The 17,659-nt window shown below is 41.9% G+C and overlaps 1 protein-coding gene across 1 annotated transcript; it reads right to left on the reverse strand.

Moving 5' to 3' along the window:
* Positions 1–1,072: 1,072 nt before the first annotated feature.
* Positions 1,073–17,103, reverse strand: LOC308168239 (heparan sulfate 2-O-sulfotransferase 1). Its single transcript, XM_080542747.1, has 7 exons — positions 16,617–17,103; positions 5,266–5,510; positions 4,646–4,731; positions 4,145–4,283; positions 3,305–3,402; positions 2,737–2,894; positions 1,073–2,102 (listed from the first exon to the last, which is right to left on the reverse strand). Exons 1-7 carry the CDS (start codon positions 16,738–16,740, stop codon positions 1,876–1,878), a joined length of 1,077 nt encoding a protein of 358 aa, XP_080398873.1. The 5' UTR covers positions 16,741–17,103; the 3' UTR covers positions 1,073–1,875.
* Positions 17,104–17,659: the final 556 nt, after the last annotated feature.

A 17,659-nucleotide genomic window follows, 5' to 3' on the forward strand; every position in this document is an offset into this window, starting at 1 on the left:
ATCTGTGCAGTATAGTACAGTGGATTGTGTACATAGCCTTTATTTATGTAAACCAGCTCCTTACCTTCTTGTGATTTTATGCTTTTTCTAAAAAATAAAAAATAAAATCTTCCCTTTCCTAACACCAGGGGAGCCACCCCTCCTACATTTCGTTGTTTGGTACCTGTACTGTAGCAATGACAAATAAAGTCCATTCATTCATTCATTCCATTCATTCATGGGAGATCCAGACGTCCATTTATTCACCCTGGAGCAAATACCTTGTTGCTTTTTGTACCTTGGCCCCCGAGGTCTAAGCCGAGGCTTGAATTGTTAAGAATATCACTTTTTAATGTTATTGAGATATTTAAATGTAGTAATTGAGGCTGGGCTGAGATAGGTAGAGGGGCTGCACACAGCCTCTGGTTGGTAGGCAATATACCGCTTGTTAAGTCGTGACGTGTTTCCGGGTCCAACGTTGGCTGAGGCGCTGTCTTCGAAATGCCGAAATAATAATAATAATTAATTATATTTATATAGCGCTTTTCCGAGGCTCAAATACCCTGACAATATGGAGAAAACGGGAAAGTGTTGTGTCCCTTGTTGTATGAATAGATCAGAGTCTAAAAAACGATTAAACTGTCATTCTACCGCTGTAGTTCAAAGGTACTCTGGTGCGGAGAATTTCTGGTTTGGACTCGGAAATGGCAAAACGTCACTTTTGACGTCAGACTTAACAAGCGGTAGGCAGTCGGGAGAGGAAACCAAGACTGGTGACAAAAACAGGACAAAGTTAAATCTTGAATCAGAAATAAAGACGTACAAATACCGTAGTTGCAGCTTGCAAGGAAACAGAAAGACAATGAAATTATAATAATCACGCAGCAGAGATTTGGCTTTGTGAGCACTCTCTGGGTTCAATGGTAGCAAACAGGCTTGGAACGATAGAAAACAAATTATCTCAAAATGATCTCTAGTCATTCATATATGTCAAGAAAAAAACAGGAAATGAAAGATATTTTCTTCATTCAGAAGGCTCATCCAAAAGGTTAAATAAACACACATATTAAGTTCTTAGCACTTGAAATAGCCTTTCGATCCAAAATGTATTGGAAATTAGTTTAATATGTACAGCAGCAGAATCATGTCAGTCATCTGTCTTTCATAGTTTAATTACATCATGTGTAAACAGCTCCCTCATCACCTAGTCAAAACCAACTAGGTACAAGTGAACAAGAGTCATGGAACAACAGAATACAGTATAAAACACAGAATAGTACCACAGTCATGAACAGGGTGCTTCATCACCCCCAGTGATAGTCCATACCAAGATAAAACAGTAGTTAATTAGTAAGAGGCGTTGGCCATTGAACCACAAAAATGATACCCTCTTTATGTATACTGTCTTCATAGACAACAATAGTATTAGAATTAAAAATACAAGAGAAAGGCAACCAAACAGAACACAGCTAATAAAAACTCTCTCTGGATGGAAAACACTAATCATGAGACCAGACAAAAAGAGGATATGGGCAGCTGCCAAGTAGACGGAGCCAACTTAGTCTCTAGCCATGTGTCCAACACCACGCCACTCCTATAACCTTTCTCATGGGAAGTGAACAGGAGTCCTAGATGCTAGTGGGAAGATGACCTATTGGCACTTGCAAAAGACGCAGGCGGATTCCTGGTTCTGTTACCTATTATGGAGATGGAACAGGAGTCAGCTTCATGGACAACATTCACAAACTGCTGACCTAAGTCCAACACAGACAGTTCCATCGACCAGCTAGAGCTGTTCTTAGGCCGAGATAGCTCCCACTCCTTGCCTCCCCAGTCCCCAGTGTGTGTGACTATGGCACGATGCCCGGACGAAGGTTCTGATCCTCAGTGTTTGTCTCAGTTAGTTTTGGGGTAGATCTTCTCGTAAAAGAAGTTCTGCGCCAGCAGATAGAGTTCACCGTCCTTCTCCCTAACAGCATGGGCTCGAACGAACTGGAACTGTTCCAGGGCAAACTCATAGAACTCATTCTCCATTTTCCAGATGGCTGACTGCTGCAGCTTAGCGATGGACTCCTTGGTGGGTGGCTTCTTCTCGCTTGTCTTCCTTAGGTGGGATTTCTTCCCTGTGGTGAAGACATTCAAGGTAACAGGTAAAATATTAAGTAAAAGCCAAGTTAAATGGTGAGAGGCACTGTCATGCCAAATACTGTCTGGGTGCCAACATTTCCGTTGTAATGATCAATATAGTTCCAGAACTGGATACTACTTTGTTTCCAATCAGAGCTAGCTAGCTAGCTAGCTTACTTACTTACTTATCAAATGTACATTTGGGACAGTAATAGTTCAGTCAAATGACAGGCATGCTGCTAGATTATAAGTAAATAAGTAAGACAGCTAGTTAGCTATGATTTGAAACAAAGTCATATCCAGTTATGGAATTATATTTATCACTACTTTGACTGATGTGATGTGGGTTTGCTAAACTAGCCAACTTGTTAACATCAGCGTAGCAAATTACTTTTTGAAATTAGCATGCCGGAATGCTAGCGTCGGCATAGCGTCGGCATAGCAACGAACGCGTCATAGCATTTGAAAGACCTGATTACATAATCCGGACAGATTTTGGCACCTGGACACTATTTGGCATTACAGCACCAGTGCATTGTTATAGCTGTGAACAATGGTGAGGATTAGTTAAGATTAGCAGTCAAAATGTCTATTTAAACTACAATACAGCTTTAGGTAGCAGGTTGGTACCTGTCTTGTAGAGCTCTGTGGCGCCCCTGAAGAAGCGAGGCAGCGCCGCCTCCAGCATCATCACAAAGTCCTCCAGCTCCTCAGTCACCCCAACCAGCAGGTACTCGTTCACCAGGTTATACTTGGCCTGCTCCAGGGCCCAGTGACTGCCCACGTTCCTACAGCCCACGGAGGACCAGGGGAGGATAGATGGAGAGGGAAGAGGTGATGGGAGATGTAGGGGATGGGAAGGGAGAATAGGGGGAGAATGGATATGAGGATGGAGGGATGGAGGGAAATGGAGTGGGAAAGGGGATAGGAAGGGAGGGAAGTAGAGAGAGAGAGAGATTTATAAAGATCACTAGGGAGCAAGAGCACATCAAGGCTAATAGAGGAATCAAAGAAATATTGAGGGGTAATATCCTTAGTGCCCTCTAAGCAGCATACTATATAATGATGTTCTTTGTGGGCTTTGATGTTTGGTGTCCATACAATATACCAGCGCTCTAAGAAGTGTGTTATACAGTATAGGTTGGGGGTTTGGATAGGTTGTTGATAGTGAGGGTGGAGGATGTAGAAGGGAACATACCAGCACTCAGAGTAGTGACCACAGAAGAAAGGGATCTGCAGCCAGAGTTTCTCTGGTGCGCAGTCCGAGCCTCCCGCCGACACACACTCATCAAAGGTCTGCAACACACACACACAAATACCCAGTGTTAAAACAGATAGCTATATTTACATTTTTGGCATTTAGCAGACGCCTTATTCCAAAGCGACTTACAATCAATACATTTGAATACTAAGCAAGTGAATCATCAATCCACCAGTCGTAGCAGGAAGAGTAATCCAGCTGGAAAAACCTTCTTCTATCACCTTCTAAACTTTTACATTTTTTATTTTTTTACACTGGAGAAACAAAGAAATAGTACAAGGGGGGCAATAGAAGTTTTTAGGGACACAGTAGAGGGGAAAAGCGGGTGTCTTCAGGAGACGCAATGCTGAGGGGCAGAAGATAGGGGGGTAGTGGTGGTCTAGTGGATAGTGTGTTGGACTTCCGATCGGAAGGTTGTGAGTTCAAATCCCGCCTGAAGCCACACCACTACTAGTGTGCCCTTGAGTAAGGTACTTAGCCCTCAGTTACTCCAGGGGGAATGTCCCTGTAATTCGTAATTGTAAGTCGCTTTGGATAAAAGCGTCTGCTAAATGGCAAAATTATTATTATTATAATTATTATAATTATTAAGATGTCTCATGGATAGCTCATGGCTATGGTGGTATGTTTTAAAATATAGGTCGCCTGTCCTCAGATACACAATAGATAGCAATGCCTTCCTTGACTTTGTTTCCAAGTGTGGTTTGCAGTGTTGATATGAAACGACACTGAACATGTGACCATATTATGAACACAAAGGGTTATTATGGGATTGACCTTCTTGTCCCCCTGTTTCCTGCGCCTCAGGCCCGGGCGGTAGTCGTCCCCGAAGCGCAAGAAGTAGTAGTAGGACACGAGGCGCTCGATGGGGTCCCTGATGACATTAATGTAGATGGGCTTCTTCTTCACCCCAAACCTGAAGGAGAGAGTTTTTTTTTAGTTATGATAGATACTAATCTGAGTTCATTAATAATTTAGGTTATCCATCTGAAGTAGTGTATTACTACGAGGTGTCGACCAATAGTTATGTTGCTACTGTTCAATGGAGCGGAAGCGTTAGTACGACAGATAGAGATCGAATGCATCCAGCTGCCATGGATACCCTATTTCACAGGATTCAGAGGTGCATCTTTTCCCATTCCAAGAGAATGGTGCACTCTACTGTCTGATATTCTGTAAAACCACAAGGTGGAGACATAAGAAGTGTATGCGCGTAAGTCTCAATCTGGGTGGTGCATGGTGCCTCTGCAGTGGTCGTTTTTGCTGAGCAGCTCTCACTTTGTGAAGTCCAGGAAGGAGACGTGTCCGTGATAGATCGCTGGCTTCATCTCCCTCCACGATGTCACATTCTTCACAAACCGGACCTGAGACAGACAGACAAGAAAATAAACATATATGAGCCAAACCTGATTTCTACCCTATTCTCTGAGCCCACCTTCATTCCTCTTTCTATTCGTCTATGTCCTCTCTTCTTCCTCTGTCTTTAACTTTCATTCTCTCCTCTCTTTTCCACTGAAGGGGCATGGTCTCTAGGGCATGGAATTTCATTATAGCTTCCTCTAGGTTAGGTAGGGACACACTACGTTAAAGCTTTTGGCTAGTAGCTTCTTCTTCTGCACAACAGCATTTGTGGGTTATAGCGTCTAGCAGACTTCAAAGGTATGCAGGGTATGCAAAACATTGTCTGAGAAGAAAGAAAGAATACACACTCACACACACACGTCGTACACACACACACTCACACTCACACTCACACTCACACTCACACTCACACTCACACTCACACTCACACTCACACTCACACACTCACACTCACACTCACACACTCACACACTCACACACACACACACACACACACACACACACACACACACACACGCACCAGTCTGGCCTCTCACCTGATCCTGCATGGACATGACAGGGTTGTTCTTGGTGGTGTTGATGTGCAGCACGTGGTAGTGGTTCTTGGCACAGAGGTCGTAGGCGATGTTGGTGAAGGAGGTGCTGGCCGTCTTGGGGACCCGGTTGTAGATGACCACCACGTCCTCGCTGTCGCCCATCGAGGGGACCTCCCGCTCCCGCAGACCATCCTGCGTGTGCCACTGCTCGATCTCACGAACTTCGTGCCGGGCTATGGCCCGCTCTGTAGATCAATAATAATAATAAGAGGGGTTATAAGGATAATTCAACCAAATACACTATTAGTAACTATCAATGACTACTAGTATACGGGGCGGCAGTGGCTCAGGAGGTAGAGCAGGCATCTAATGACCGCAAGGTCGGCGGTTCGAGCCCCGGCTGGTCACATGTCGAGGTGTCCTTGAGCAAGGCACTGAACCCCTAATTGCGGTCTATGGCCAACCCCTTGACTAGAACATAAAATACAAAATTCCAACAACTGACTAACAAGTTGATTATACGGCAATAAAACTATTCTTTTATTATAATTTTTATTATTATTACACTCTAAATCCAGTATTTTCTGTGTATCCATAAAATTGGATCGCCTAACTTTGCAACTTGGGTGAAGTATCTATTCAAAGTTCAAAAATGAAATCCCTTCCTCTATTGCAGTGCATGACTATGCAGACTTGAATAACCTTGAATTAAATTAACCTTGTCCCCAGGCTCTTTCACACAGCATATTAAGCCTGGAATAACAAAGCTAGTCAAAGCTGGCCTTTGTCATTATTTGATTTCAGCGAATTACACGACTGTGAGGTGTGGCCCCGAATCACAAATGTGTGGTGCATCATGGGAGATGATTTGTTGGTAGATTAAGCAGATTAAGTCAATGGCCACCATGCAAACAGCAGATTCTCCCAGTCATTGTATTGTAAATGAAGGCCAAGTTTGATATGTTGGACACAAGACGACCATCCGAACATTTGGGAAAGTGTGCGAATGACGAATGAAGTTCGTCAGAAGTGTGGGAACATCATTACAGATAAATAGACAACAATTGGAGCCATATCACTAGGGGTTGTTCCAGGTCTAAATCAGTTTAAGATTGACTGATGATGTCACAATGCCTTAGGTCTGTTCAGGAACAGAACACTCCTAAGCACCTAATACTCGTGGGACCTCGGACCGAAGCCAACCTGAGCCAGGCCTAGTAGCCACTGAGACAGGCCGGCTGGCAGCTGGCAGCTGAGGGGCAATTAAGATGTCATCTGTGACCACGCCGCCTCCTCACACTGCGCCACAAACACACACTGACCCCCTCCCTCCCAAGCAGCTGTTAATGTTCTACTGATCAAAGCAAGTGCTCAAACTCATACACCACTGTGTGCTGCTAGCAACTGGTGCTAACTGTAATCTGGTCTGTGGACAGGTGGCAGTCTGAGTGGTTGTCAATGACACCCGTAGCTAAGTGATACAGATGCATCCACACGTCATCCAAAGCAAACAGCTAAAAAAAGGCCTGTATTTTCTGACCACTTACGACTTAGGCTACATATTAGATGTAGCCTTTCTCAAATCAAATCAAAGTTTGTTAATGAAATATAGCTACAATATACAGGATGCAGTGCAATGAAATGAAATGCTTATGACTATGCTTTCTAAAGCACAATCAATTCCCCAGTCCTGATATAGCCTAGTCGCTCTCTACCTGTAACAAATGAATCTAGATCTCTCCCTACCCCTGACAATGATGAGCAGAATTATCAAAACATTCCTAAGACCACTTGGGTGCATGGTGTTCTGTGCCAACAACAAACTAGGCAAGGAGAGCTTTGTTGTAGTCCATTGTGTTAAAACATGCTCATTTCAAACCACTGTATCGGTGGGAGCCACACACACTTAGGCTAAGCTTTAATGGTCCCTTTTGAGGTCATTTCATTACTAGACAAAAGCCTTCTCTGTCGAGCTGAATCACTTTGGCCACACAGCATGCCTCTATTCATTCCCCATTTCCGTTGGTTCCCCCTCATCTTCATGCATTCAAGGCTAATTAGGATGGAGGCGAGAGTCTTCTTAACAACTGTAATAAGCCTATTATTCTGAATTCAAATAAAAAAAAAAACGGCAACATAGCTATCAGTATTTACTAAAACAATTTCACGGTTTATTAGAGGTAACCCATTTCAAATCATGATTCATATTCACCTCCAAATTTGCGATATGACAGGTTGTCATGTATTATAGCCATCTCATAAGATCTGATGGGATAATAAAACTGGGGAGAAGATGATCCTTTCTCCCAGCAGCTCATAAATCCATCATACTCCGGAACTCTTAATCCCCGAGGAGGTTAGCCCCGAAGCCTAGACTGCGGGTAATAGAGATTGGATATCACCAGTATGAGAGACCTTGTATGGTTCGGCTTGAATAGCAATGGATTGCAAAATCAATGGAGGATGACTAGGGGGAGATCTAGGCTGCTGCTGTAAAAATGTAAGCGCTGTTTTATTTATTTATTTTATATATATATATAAATACAGCTGTAGGGCTGTACGGCCTGTGGCGTGGTTTCTAGGGGGACAATTAGGAAAGTGACACCCAATTATTTCAACACTCATGAGCAGGTAGTTAAAGGAGTGTGTGACTGACTTTAGAGGGAAAGTAGAACAGAAATGCCGAGTCTCTATTGGTGCCCTTGCATAGCCATTGTTCTCTATTGGTGCCCTGCATAGCCATTGTTCTCTATTGGTGCATTGTTCTCGATTGTTCTGGATAGATTCAATTAAACTACAAGCATGCGACATCAGAAATGCATGGGCTAGCTTTTCACTACTGCAACAACTGGAAATCAAATTATGCACTGAAGTAATAATTATAATTAATAATTTTGCCATTTAGCAGACGCCTTTATCCAAAGCGACTTACAATTACGAATTACAGGGACATTCCCCCTGGAGTAACTGAGGGCTAAGTGCCTTACTCAAGGGCACACTAGTAGTGGTGTGGTTTCAGGCGGGATTTGAACTCACAACCTTCCGATCACAAGTCCAACTCACTATCCACTAGACCACCACTACCCCAATGTTTGGGAAGAAGTAGGTAACAGCGGCAGGGGCACCATCAGTCACTCTATAATTCCTTAAGTGTTCTTTTTAGGAAGATGACTGTTTCTGGGGGGACTTTTCCTGGTTTGATTGAGACACAACTGCTGCATTGATGCTCTATGAAAGATCTCATTCATGTCCGTCCTGACCAGCTGAGGTCTAGACAGCTGGGTGAGAGGACAGGGACTGGGCTGGGGGGGGAGGTAGGAAATGGGAAACTACAACCAAAAGACCAATATAGTGTAGACATTTCACTCATTCCATTATCAACAGAGGTGGGCAGTGGAGTGTGTCCTATTTCTAGGACTGAAAGCCAAGCTATAGAATGAGTTATAGCTAGAATGCTTATTTTCTGGAGGCCAGGTTTTTAGTAGTAATGTCAAGGTCAAGTGTAGTCTTATTGTTCCATATGAGAGTTTAAACAAGCTTCTGTTTTTCTGTGAAGCCAGACAAAATATTCTGGTATGTCATTGAAAGAAGACAAAACATGTATGCCAATGTCAGTGAGACCTGCTTCTGCAGACAGTTTTAAGGAACATTGTTTTGTGTGAAGGGTCGATCTGACCAGACAAAAAAAAGACCTCTTCCTGTCAGAATATATGGGAGCTGTGCACTTTAAGCTTAGAGCGTCAGTGTCAGTGCAAGCTGAGGAAATACACACGATGCGCTAATCACAGTTACCTTATATTTCTCTCAGTTGTCTTAAGCTCAGAACATTTGACTGACAGGTGTGCATATGGGAAATTCCTCAGTAACAGAACGGCGCTGGGGGCTTAATGTTTCACTTTCAAACATGCCAAACCAAAACCCTTGACCCTTGACCCTTCAAGGATGAGATTTGCTGGCTTTGCTGCTTCCCCCTCTGTAGTCAACAACAATGAAGCATTTAATGGAGCGTGAGATGAGGATGTTGATACAGTGGTTTGTACACCTGTTATGATTTCCCAATGGTTTTCGGTTGTCCCTGTAGAACCCCGTTGGGGTCCCATGTAGAACTGTAAAAAAAATAACGGGTCTATGGAGCCCTTCCTGGGTTCCCTCACAGGGACAGAAGAAGCCTTTTAGGTTAGGCTATATGTAGCCAATTACATTTTTGTAATTAATTACCGATTTTATTTGGTTATTCTGTTAATGATTTGGTAACAGAATTACCTGTTTTAATCACTTATTAATACATAAACCAAATTGATATCAGTAAAAGAAAACGTATTCGGTAGGTCTACCTATTGGCTCCTTCTTACTTTTGTTAAAAGTACTTTCTCACTTTCATTATCCTCGCTCCTAATGAGGCAGAGCAATCTGAAAATAACGTACACTTATGTGGGTTTTCGGTAATAGTTTTGTTAAATACGTTTCTGGTAGATTTTCAGACCCTTTTCCACCAAGTCAAAGCATATTCTTATGATCGAAGGTGGTTGAGAAATGTATAAAATATCATCTTGTCTGAATAATAAGATTATCTTCCCAGAATTATAGAGGGATTCTTTCTCCAAGTCGATCACCAAAAGAAATGGTTTGACAGATGAATAATGTAGTGAAAACCACAGTATACCTCACTAGGCCTAAATACAAACAGCTTACATGACAATGCAGATCTTGTTGCTACAAGACAGATATTTGATTCTCTGCCCATAACACACTGTTAATAATGCATAGATCGGAGTCAAGGGAACATCCACAATCTTTCAAGCAATGCTGCTGAGTTAAGCTATTCATAGGATGATGAGGATGGATGGACAGCTTAATAGGACCAAAAGCATTACAGAGAATACACTACAGAGTTCCTTCCCCACGTTGAAAATGTATCAGTATGAGATCCATCATTTACTGTCATTACTTAAAAAATATATAGAGCAGAGAGGAACAGCCAAAGTTTTCCATGTTGTCAGACAGTGGCAGGCAGTCCTCAATCCTAGTCCTCAAGAACTAGAGCCCATGAACAGTTCATTGACATAGCTAATTCATGAACAAGGACATGACTCATGTAGCCTACTGTATGTATGCCAAATGTCCTTTCTGTGACACACAACTTCTGTGGTAAGAGGCCGTCCCTGAAGAGTCTGCAGACTCCGTGTGCCAGTGGCATACAGAGCAATGCTGGACAGAAAGTACTACAACAAGGACGGGCAGCAGATAAGAGAAACACTCAGGTTCCTATACAGTAGGTACAGGACTGATACAAGATGCACTGTAGCAAACAAGATGAATACCAATTCTAGAATTATTCAGCAGTAAGGCAATATGTTAAATGCAAGCAGGAGAGAAGTAGAGCAGTTCAGCCAGACTGCCTTATCCCCCCCCTTTCTCTGATAAAATTGGTGGTAAAATGCTAAAAGGAGTGTTTCTTCTCGCCTTTTGTGGATGCTTATAATTTGAACAGCCAGGGGTTTAAGTATGTTTCTGTTGAGATGAAAATTAAATATTTTTTTGCTCCTTTGATACAACTCACAGCTCTGAAGGAGCAGATGCAATTTCAGACAGCCACCCAAAGACTGTGTGACCACAGGGGATTATCATCATCTTCCAGCAGCGTCAGCGTCAGACAGATAAAAGAGGTGTTTATGGATATTGACTGGCAAAGGAAGGAATCAGAAGGAAGTAATATCATTATGTGTTGAATGTGACAAAGCAACAGTGGCTCCGTCTCTGAAAGGACGTTGATCAGTACTGATAGTAGCTCACCTCGAATAAATGCCACCTGTGGGGAAAGACACCTGCTTTCACGCATGCTTAATTAGGCTACACAGACTAGTGGTGGGGGACAATGTTTTTGCCCACCTCCAATCCCCTTTGGAGGACAACTTTATTCTTCTTCTCATGTAAAAAAAAAAAAAATGTCTGGCTTCACATGATGTTCATCATATGATTCAACTGTATAACGACTTTTTCTTATTTTGCAATATTGAATCGTAATATTTCGTAGTATCAAATCCCAATAGAGATATCGATATCGTATTGTGATATAACATGCAATTCCCAGGATTAAGACAGACTGCATCATTTGTCAAGCCACAGATATGACAAGGGAACACTGACTGCAGCAGTGTGGAACAGTTCATAAACAACGTGATTAGTCTGTCTGTCATACTCATAGCTACAACTGCATGAAAATGTAGCACATACAGAGTAACATCCACAGGACACAAATGTCTCTAAGTGCCAAGCCAATGCCATAAATACACAATCAACCTAACAGCTAGAGCTCGGGCCATTAGCACTCTGTCTACACCAAATCCATTTCTGACACCTGCTTTTTCCCCGGTAGGTTCCCCTCCATTAGGCACTCCAATGGCATGTTGCAAAGCTGAGTGAGATCCACACTCTGGCCCACAAGAGGTACAGTAGCCTCTGTAATGAATGCCAGTCGACTTACAGCACATGACTCAAACCTTTTTATAACCCTGGGGAGGCTAAATACAGCGATGTCGTGTCTACCACCGTTTAGCAAAGAGCTGGAGTTGAACTTGGTGAGAGATGAGACAGAGCTCTTATTAATAAAGGTAAGAGGAAGGATTGTGTCCAGTGAGGACTTTCTTCTTTTGGTTCTATACTTCAAAAGTGGGATTTTACTGGATAGTGAGGTTAAAGTAGAGATTCTCAGCGTTTATTTGAGGGTGTTTGTGTGGTATTTTCACCATTTAGAAATGACAACAACGTGCCCTGAAATAGGGGGACGGTGTATAAAAAGTGTTGTCATTTCTAAATGGTGAAACCTATAGGTACACAAATACCCTCAAATAAAATCTGTGAATCTCCACTTTAAACTCATAGTAATTGTTTGATTTCAAATGCAAACTTTTGGCATATAGAGCTAAAAGAAGAATGAAAATCTGTCCCTGTTCCTCACGCAGGGCACTGTACATCATGATAAAACCAAGCCTATTCAATAAAGCTGAATCCCCTGCTTTGAGAGAGGCACTCCTTGTGCATAATTTACAACATGCCAGTAAAAAGTTTGGTACTGGGGCAGTTCCGTGTACAAGGACCAACATGGAATTCATCAGAGCATATCACATTGAGTTTCAAATGAAAGTTAAGAATCTATATTTTGGGAAAATGAAATGAGAAATACCAACCATCTTCCATCATATGAAGGTCATATGAGGTCATTCTGTTACCAAATTGGTAATCTGCACAGTTCTTAAGTACGTTTTTTTTCTTCCATTTTCGTGTTGTATGGTTAGTTAAACTTTGCTATCAAAGATTTTTGGTTGACATATTTTTGTTACTGTGGAATTGCCCATTGCACAAATGTTCATGTTATTGGTGTATGTTCAGTCAACATTATTTCAGTCAGTATGGTTAAGAATACAGCATTATAAGGGATGAAAGGTTCAAGATGTGGACCAGAATTGATCTGTTCTGGTCATAACTACTACTGATGATGTAGCAATCATTTTTACACTGTACACTTACACTGTGGGCATTTCATAGTATTAATAAGAGGCTACTATCTGAACCAAATCAAAAGCACTCCTATCAAAGTCCATGTTGTGGATCTAGGGATGGCCAGGTCCTTCATTGAATGAATTTCTGTCCAAGACATTCAAGTCAGCAGTGAATGACGGGGCAGGGGCTTAGTGCCTAGCATAGCAATAGAAGAAAATTCAAATTCCACTCTCAAGGAGGTTGTGGCACCGACAATGCATAACATGTTGAAGACGCACATTCTTCTCTTAACACAGGGCATCTCTTTTAGGGGTTCTTTTATGGGGCTGATTTTCTATTCTGACAGATAAGAATATCAAAGCAATATCCTGTAGGAATCGATTGCCAAACTCAACGTATTGCATACGAAGGTGAGGCAATCAACACTCACATATTGCACAATGATTGAAGCCATTCTTAATTACCCCTGGACTGAATGGGTGTGTCACTGGGAACCTTGGGCACTCTGCTTGTTGGTAAAGGTTATTCTGTAGGTCTAACTATTGCATTTTTATGCAAAATAGATAATAAAGACATCCTCCGGCTCCAGCAAGGGGAGGTGGGCCAAAGAAAAAGTAAAAAAAAAAAGAGTACCACCAATGACAACCAACAACAATAAACAAGCCTGTTGTAACATAGGGTAGACTGGTGGTGAGACACTAAATTCCAGTTGCAAGAGCCGTGAGATGACAGGTTTATAAACAATGTTTCTATTTACACAGCAGCTCTTAACACAGCATTGGATCAGCCCACCCAGGGTCCATGCATAAGCACCCCCATCGTCAGTGCTACTGTTGACCTAGCTAGCATATTGGGACATAATGTTGTCAGATAACACACAACACAAGTTGCAACAGGATACAGAGATAATTATGGTATGATTGCAATCTTGGAGGGTTTTTATTAAACCTAGACAATTAACCTGAAAACAAATCACAGTGGCTTCTCAGCTGGAGTTAATTTAATAAGAAAAGTGATTGAACCTCAATATCAAGTAAATGTTGTCGATGTGCTCTGACTGTGGCGGGTCTCAAATAGCACGTTTTCTGTTCTACAGGTTTTCAGAGGTGTGCTTATCAAGAACTATCTAATTTACATTAAAATCGGGACATATTTTTTCCCAAATTTGAGATAATACTAGGAGAGCCACAGCAAAGACTGTGTCGAAGTATCCACAAAGGGCTTCTACATTTTATTTTAACACATTATTGAACATTTCCAGAATTTTTCTTTCACTTTCAAAGTGCTCAGTAAGCTGTGTAGATCACTGGGGGGGAAATCCAATGTAATGCATTTCAATTCCAGGCTCTGGGTCATTTAAATGTTTGTAGACTTTCTATATTAGGCACTGTACAATATAAACCCAATACTTGACAACAACATTCACCAATTCACTAACCATGAAATAGGGTGTTGTTCGAAAAAAACATTCTTTAGGAAAAAGTGCCCAATAGGCCTTCAGAGGACCTTTATGAAACAGGATGCAGAGTGCCTGCCTTATGACTGGAGTGAGGCCGGTTCAAGTCCCACTCAGTCAGTTCTTCCAATAAATTGGTTGCAGCATGAGATAATCTCATTATAATCGTATAGTGAGATAATCTCACTATTCATAAATAGTCTCTCTGGACATTTTTGAAGTGTGTGCTCCTGCACTGTTCATTATCAAATTTATGAATGGGTTGCTTCTTGAGAGAGGAAGTGCTGGTTAATATTGTAACCAGAAATTAACTGGCTGTATTCCAAGTGTGCTATGGCCTCTGCCTAGCCCTGGAAGTATGCACTATCTCTGTAGTGCAGGTTAATCCCCATGGTCCTCACTTAAGTTGTTTTCACAAGTCCAACTCTTAAACCCAAGAGGTGAACAAAATAAAACAACGTATGTATGTTGTTCACCACCCAATGAGAACTATTGCTGTCTTGCTGCCATGGTGACGACTGCTCTTCTTGACTTTTACAAATGCTCTCCCACTTAGCTACTTGTAAAACCTGTGCGTCTGTATGCAGATGATTCAATACTCTACACACTGGCGGACTCGGGGGGCGAGGTTGAAAAACGTCTCTCTTCTTAAGTGCCCTTTTTGAGTAGCAAAAATGCCCTTTTGAGAGGACGTGCCCTATTGGTGCCCCTCCAATGGTCTAAACTTGACCATGTGCACTGATGGGGTCCCATGTTGTGCAGTAGGTGCCCTTTTTTTCTTTTTCGCCCCTGCCCTTCAAACAGCCCGCCACTGACTCTACATGTCTGCACCAACAGTTAAGGAAATCACCTCAGCCTGCAACAAAGAGTTGCAGATGGTATTTAACTGGATCACTGAAAATAAACTTGTCCTGAACATATTTGGAGCATTAGGAGCATAAGAGCATTGCATTTGTAACAAAACACTTAAGCTATAGGCCTAAACCACAGCTGAATCTGGTAATGAACAATGTTGCTATTGAGTAAGTGCAGGAAACAAAGCTTCTAACTTTAGACTGTAAACTAACATGGTCAAGACATAGGCCTATAGATTCACTTGTGCAAAAGTTGGGGAGAAACATATCTGTAGTCAAAGATGTTTTTCTTTTTTAACACCACATCTAACCAAACATGTCCTGCAGACCCTAGTATTAGGCTATCACAATTAGATTACTGAGCAAATATATAAAAACATGCATGACCGACTCTTCTGGCTAAAAGTTGATGAGAGGTTAAAAGCATCACTTCTTTCGTTTGTAAAAAAATATGAATGTTCTGAAAACCTCTCTCTGTTTGTATAGGCAGCTTACACTCATCTCTGATGCACACACATACCCCACCAGACATGCCACCAATTCGACACAACATGCAGTGCTGTATGGAGCTATAGTTGACTGGAACTCCCTCCCAGGTCATAATGTCTAAAACCCAGTTTTAAAAAAACAAGTGACAAGTAACACATCATACGCATTAGATCCTAGCTGAGTATTTTAATAATATTTCTGTTATTTATTGTCTTGTGGTGTGGATGGTTCTTTTTTTGTTAGGTGTTTTTGTGATGCTCGCTAAAAACTAATGCCCATGTGACCATGATTTTTATTTTGTTTTAATTTATGTTATTTGTTGTTATGTAGGCCTATGTCTATGTTTTTCTTCTTTGTTATCTGTTTTGTGATGGTTTCTTGTATATGTTTTGTGTGGACCCCAGGAAGTATTGGGATGAGATGCTTTGCATCAGCTAATGCCATGGTGATCCTAATAAATCAAATGACATCATTTGAACTCAGGTTAACTAACTGCTTTGTACCTTGGGTGAGTTGCACATTGTTGATTGTGACATTTAAGACAAGCCCAGAGGGCCAAGAGTCATGCCAGGAAAGCACAATCGGTTCCAATGACAAGTGGACTTTGCACCCAGAAAAGCGAACCTAAAGTGAACCGAACTCCGACCACCTGAGATGGTCTCAGCTTCAGAGGGGAGTTAATAATTTGTAATATTCACATATGCATGTGCATGTTAATGTTGACAACCCACTCACTCTTTACAAAATAGGCTGAAATTAGTGAAAATACCCTTAAATCACTACACTACCAACCCAAACGTGGACAGACAAAGGGCTAATGCTGTTTGATTTTGCCCTGCAGTCAGAAATGCAAGCCTGTCGTTTTCCAAATATAACGAGAATGATGCATCTCCCACTCACAGTCAATGCAAATCGGTGGCCAAGTTGTCAAGGTTGATTTCCACAGACAAAGACATATGCTTATATGCCTTTGTTTTGTGGTTTGCATGCAAATCGTGCAGGGTTAACACGATTGTAGCCTATTGCACAAGCCTGACCATGCAATCTCTTACCGAGCTTTCCTCGGGATTCCTCCAGCTTCTGGATCTGGTTCTCCAAGAAGAACATGGCCCCTGCGAACGCCAACAGCGCCAAGAGCTGAAACTTGGGCGGCATCATGATCCTTAATAGCCCCATCAAAACATCAAACAATCCAGTGAGAGTCACAAGTCATTCCATGTTTTAGAGAAAATAAAACAAAATAATAATAAATAAAAAAAGGCAAGGTTGTCAAATTTACAGAGCGATTGACTGGCTGCGTATCATATGGCCCTCCTATGTATTTGAGATGTTATTATTGTCCTTATAATTAAATCCCCGGCCAACACACTCAGTTCCAACATATTTGTTGCATAGAGAATAATATACTCTCCTATAATATTGAACTACATGAAATCCAAACGCAAAAATGTCTTTGATGCTGAATGCGTCCCTTTAGGTGTCAAAGGAATAAGGCTGTACAAGCTTGTGTCCCCCTTGCCTGTGCGAATCTGTTCTCTCTAACCCTCTGTACGCATGTCTCTCTCAACTGAGTGACAGAAAGGCTATTGGCTGTATCAACAGCTTCACAGAAATGAGCAGGCTTTTCATTCGTCAATGAATAAAAAAGAACGCCTTTTGAAACGCAATTGGGCCGTATTTTTGAGACAGGTATACATGTTTGGCCGACAGGGGGCGCTGTTCTCTAACCCACTGACTGGTTGGGACAGGCTGTGTTCGAAATGGCATACTAGCATACTGCATACTAGCATACTCAATTAGTATATACTGCATACTGCCTACTAAATAATAAGTATGCCAATACCAGCCGACCGAAAATCTAGTAGTAGTACATTTCTTGCATACTCAAATTTCACATAATCTACAGTGTGAACGCACTGCATACTCAAAATCGACGTCATATCTAGTATGAGTAGTATGCTAGTATGCCATTTCGAACACAGCCTGAGGTTGCAGAGTATGTTTCACAGTCTCTGTTTCTACCCGGACTATTAATGAAGCCGGACTAGACAGTATTGAAAAGTGGGATCGTCGGGAGGGTCCGACCCTGACGTCA

This window comes from Nansenia antarctica (assembly GCF_963989245.1).
Source record: "Nansenia antarctica genome assembly, chromosome: 12".
In the NCBI taxonomy this organism is placed as follows: Eukaryota; Metazoa; Chordata; class Actinopteri; order Argentiniformes; family Microstomatidae; genus Nansenia; species Nansenia antarctica.

What these genes read in the sequence shown, in the direction of transcription:
- LOC308168239 (XM_080542747.1), bottom strand. Translation starts at nt 16,740, where the DNA reads ATGGGGCTATTAAGGATCATGATGCCGCCCAAGTTTCAGCTCTTGGCG. An exon ending in GGTCACTACTCTGAGTGCTG is followed by an intron (nt 2,895 to 3,304) that starts GTATGTTCCCTT and finishes CGTGGGCTGTAG; the next exon opens with GAACGTGGGCAGTCACTGGG. An exon ending in CACAGAGCTCTACAAGACAG is followed by an intron (nt 2,103 to 2,736) that starts GTACCAACCTGC and finishes TCTTCACCACAG; the next exon opens with GGAAGAAATCCCACCTAAGG.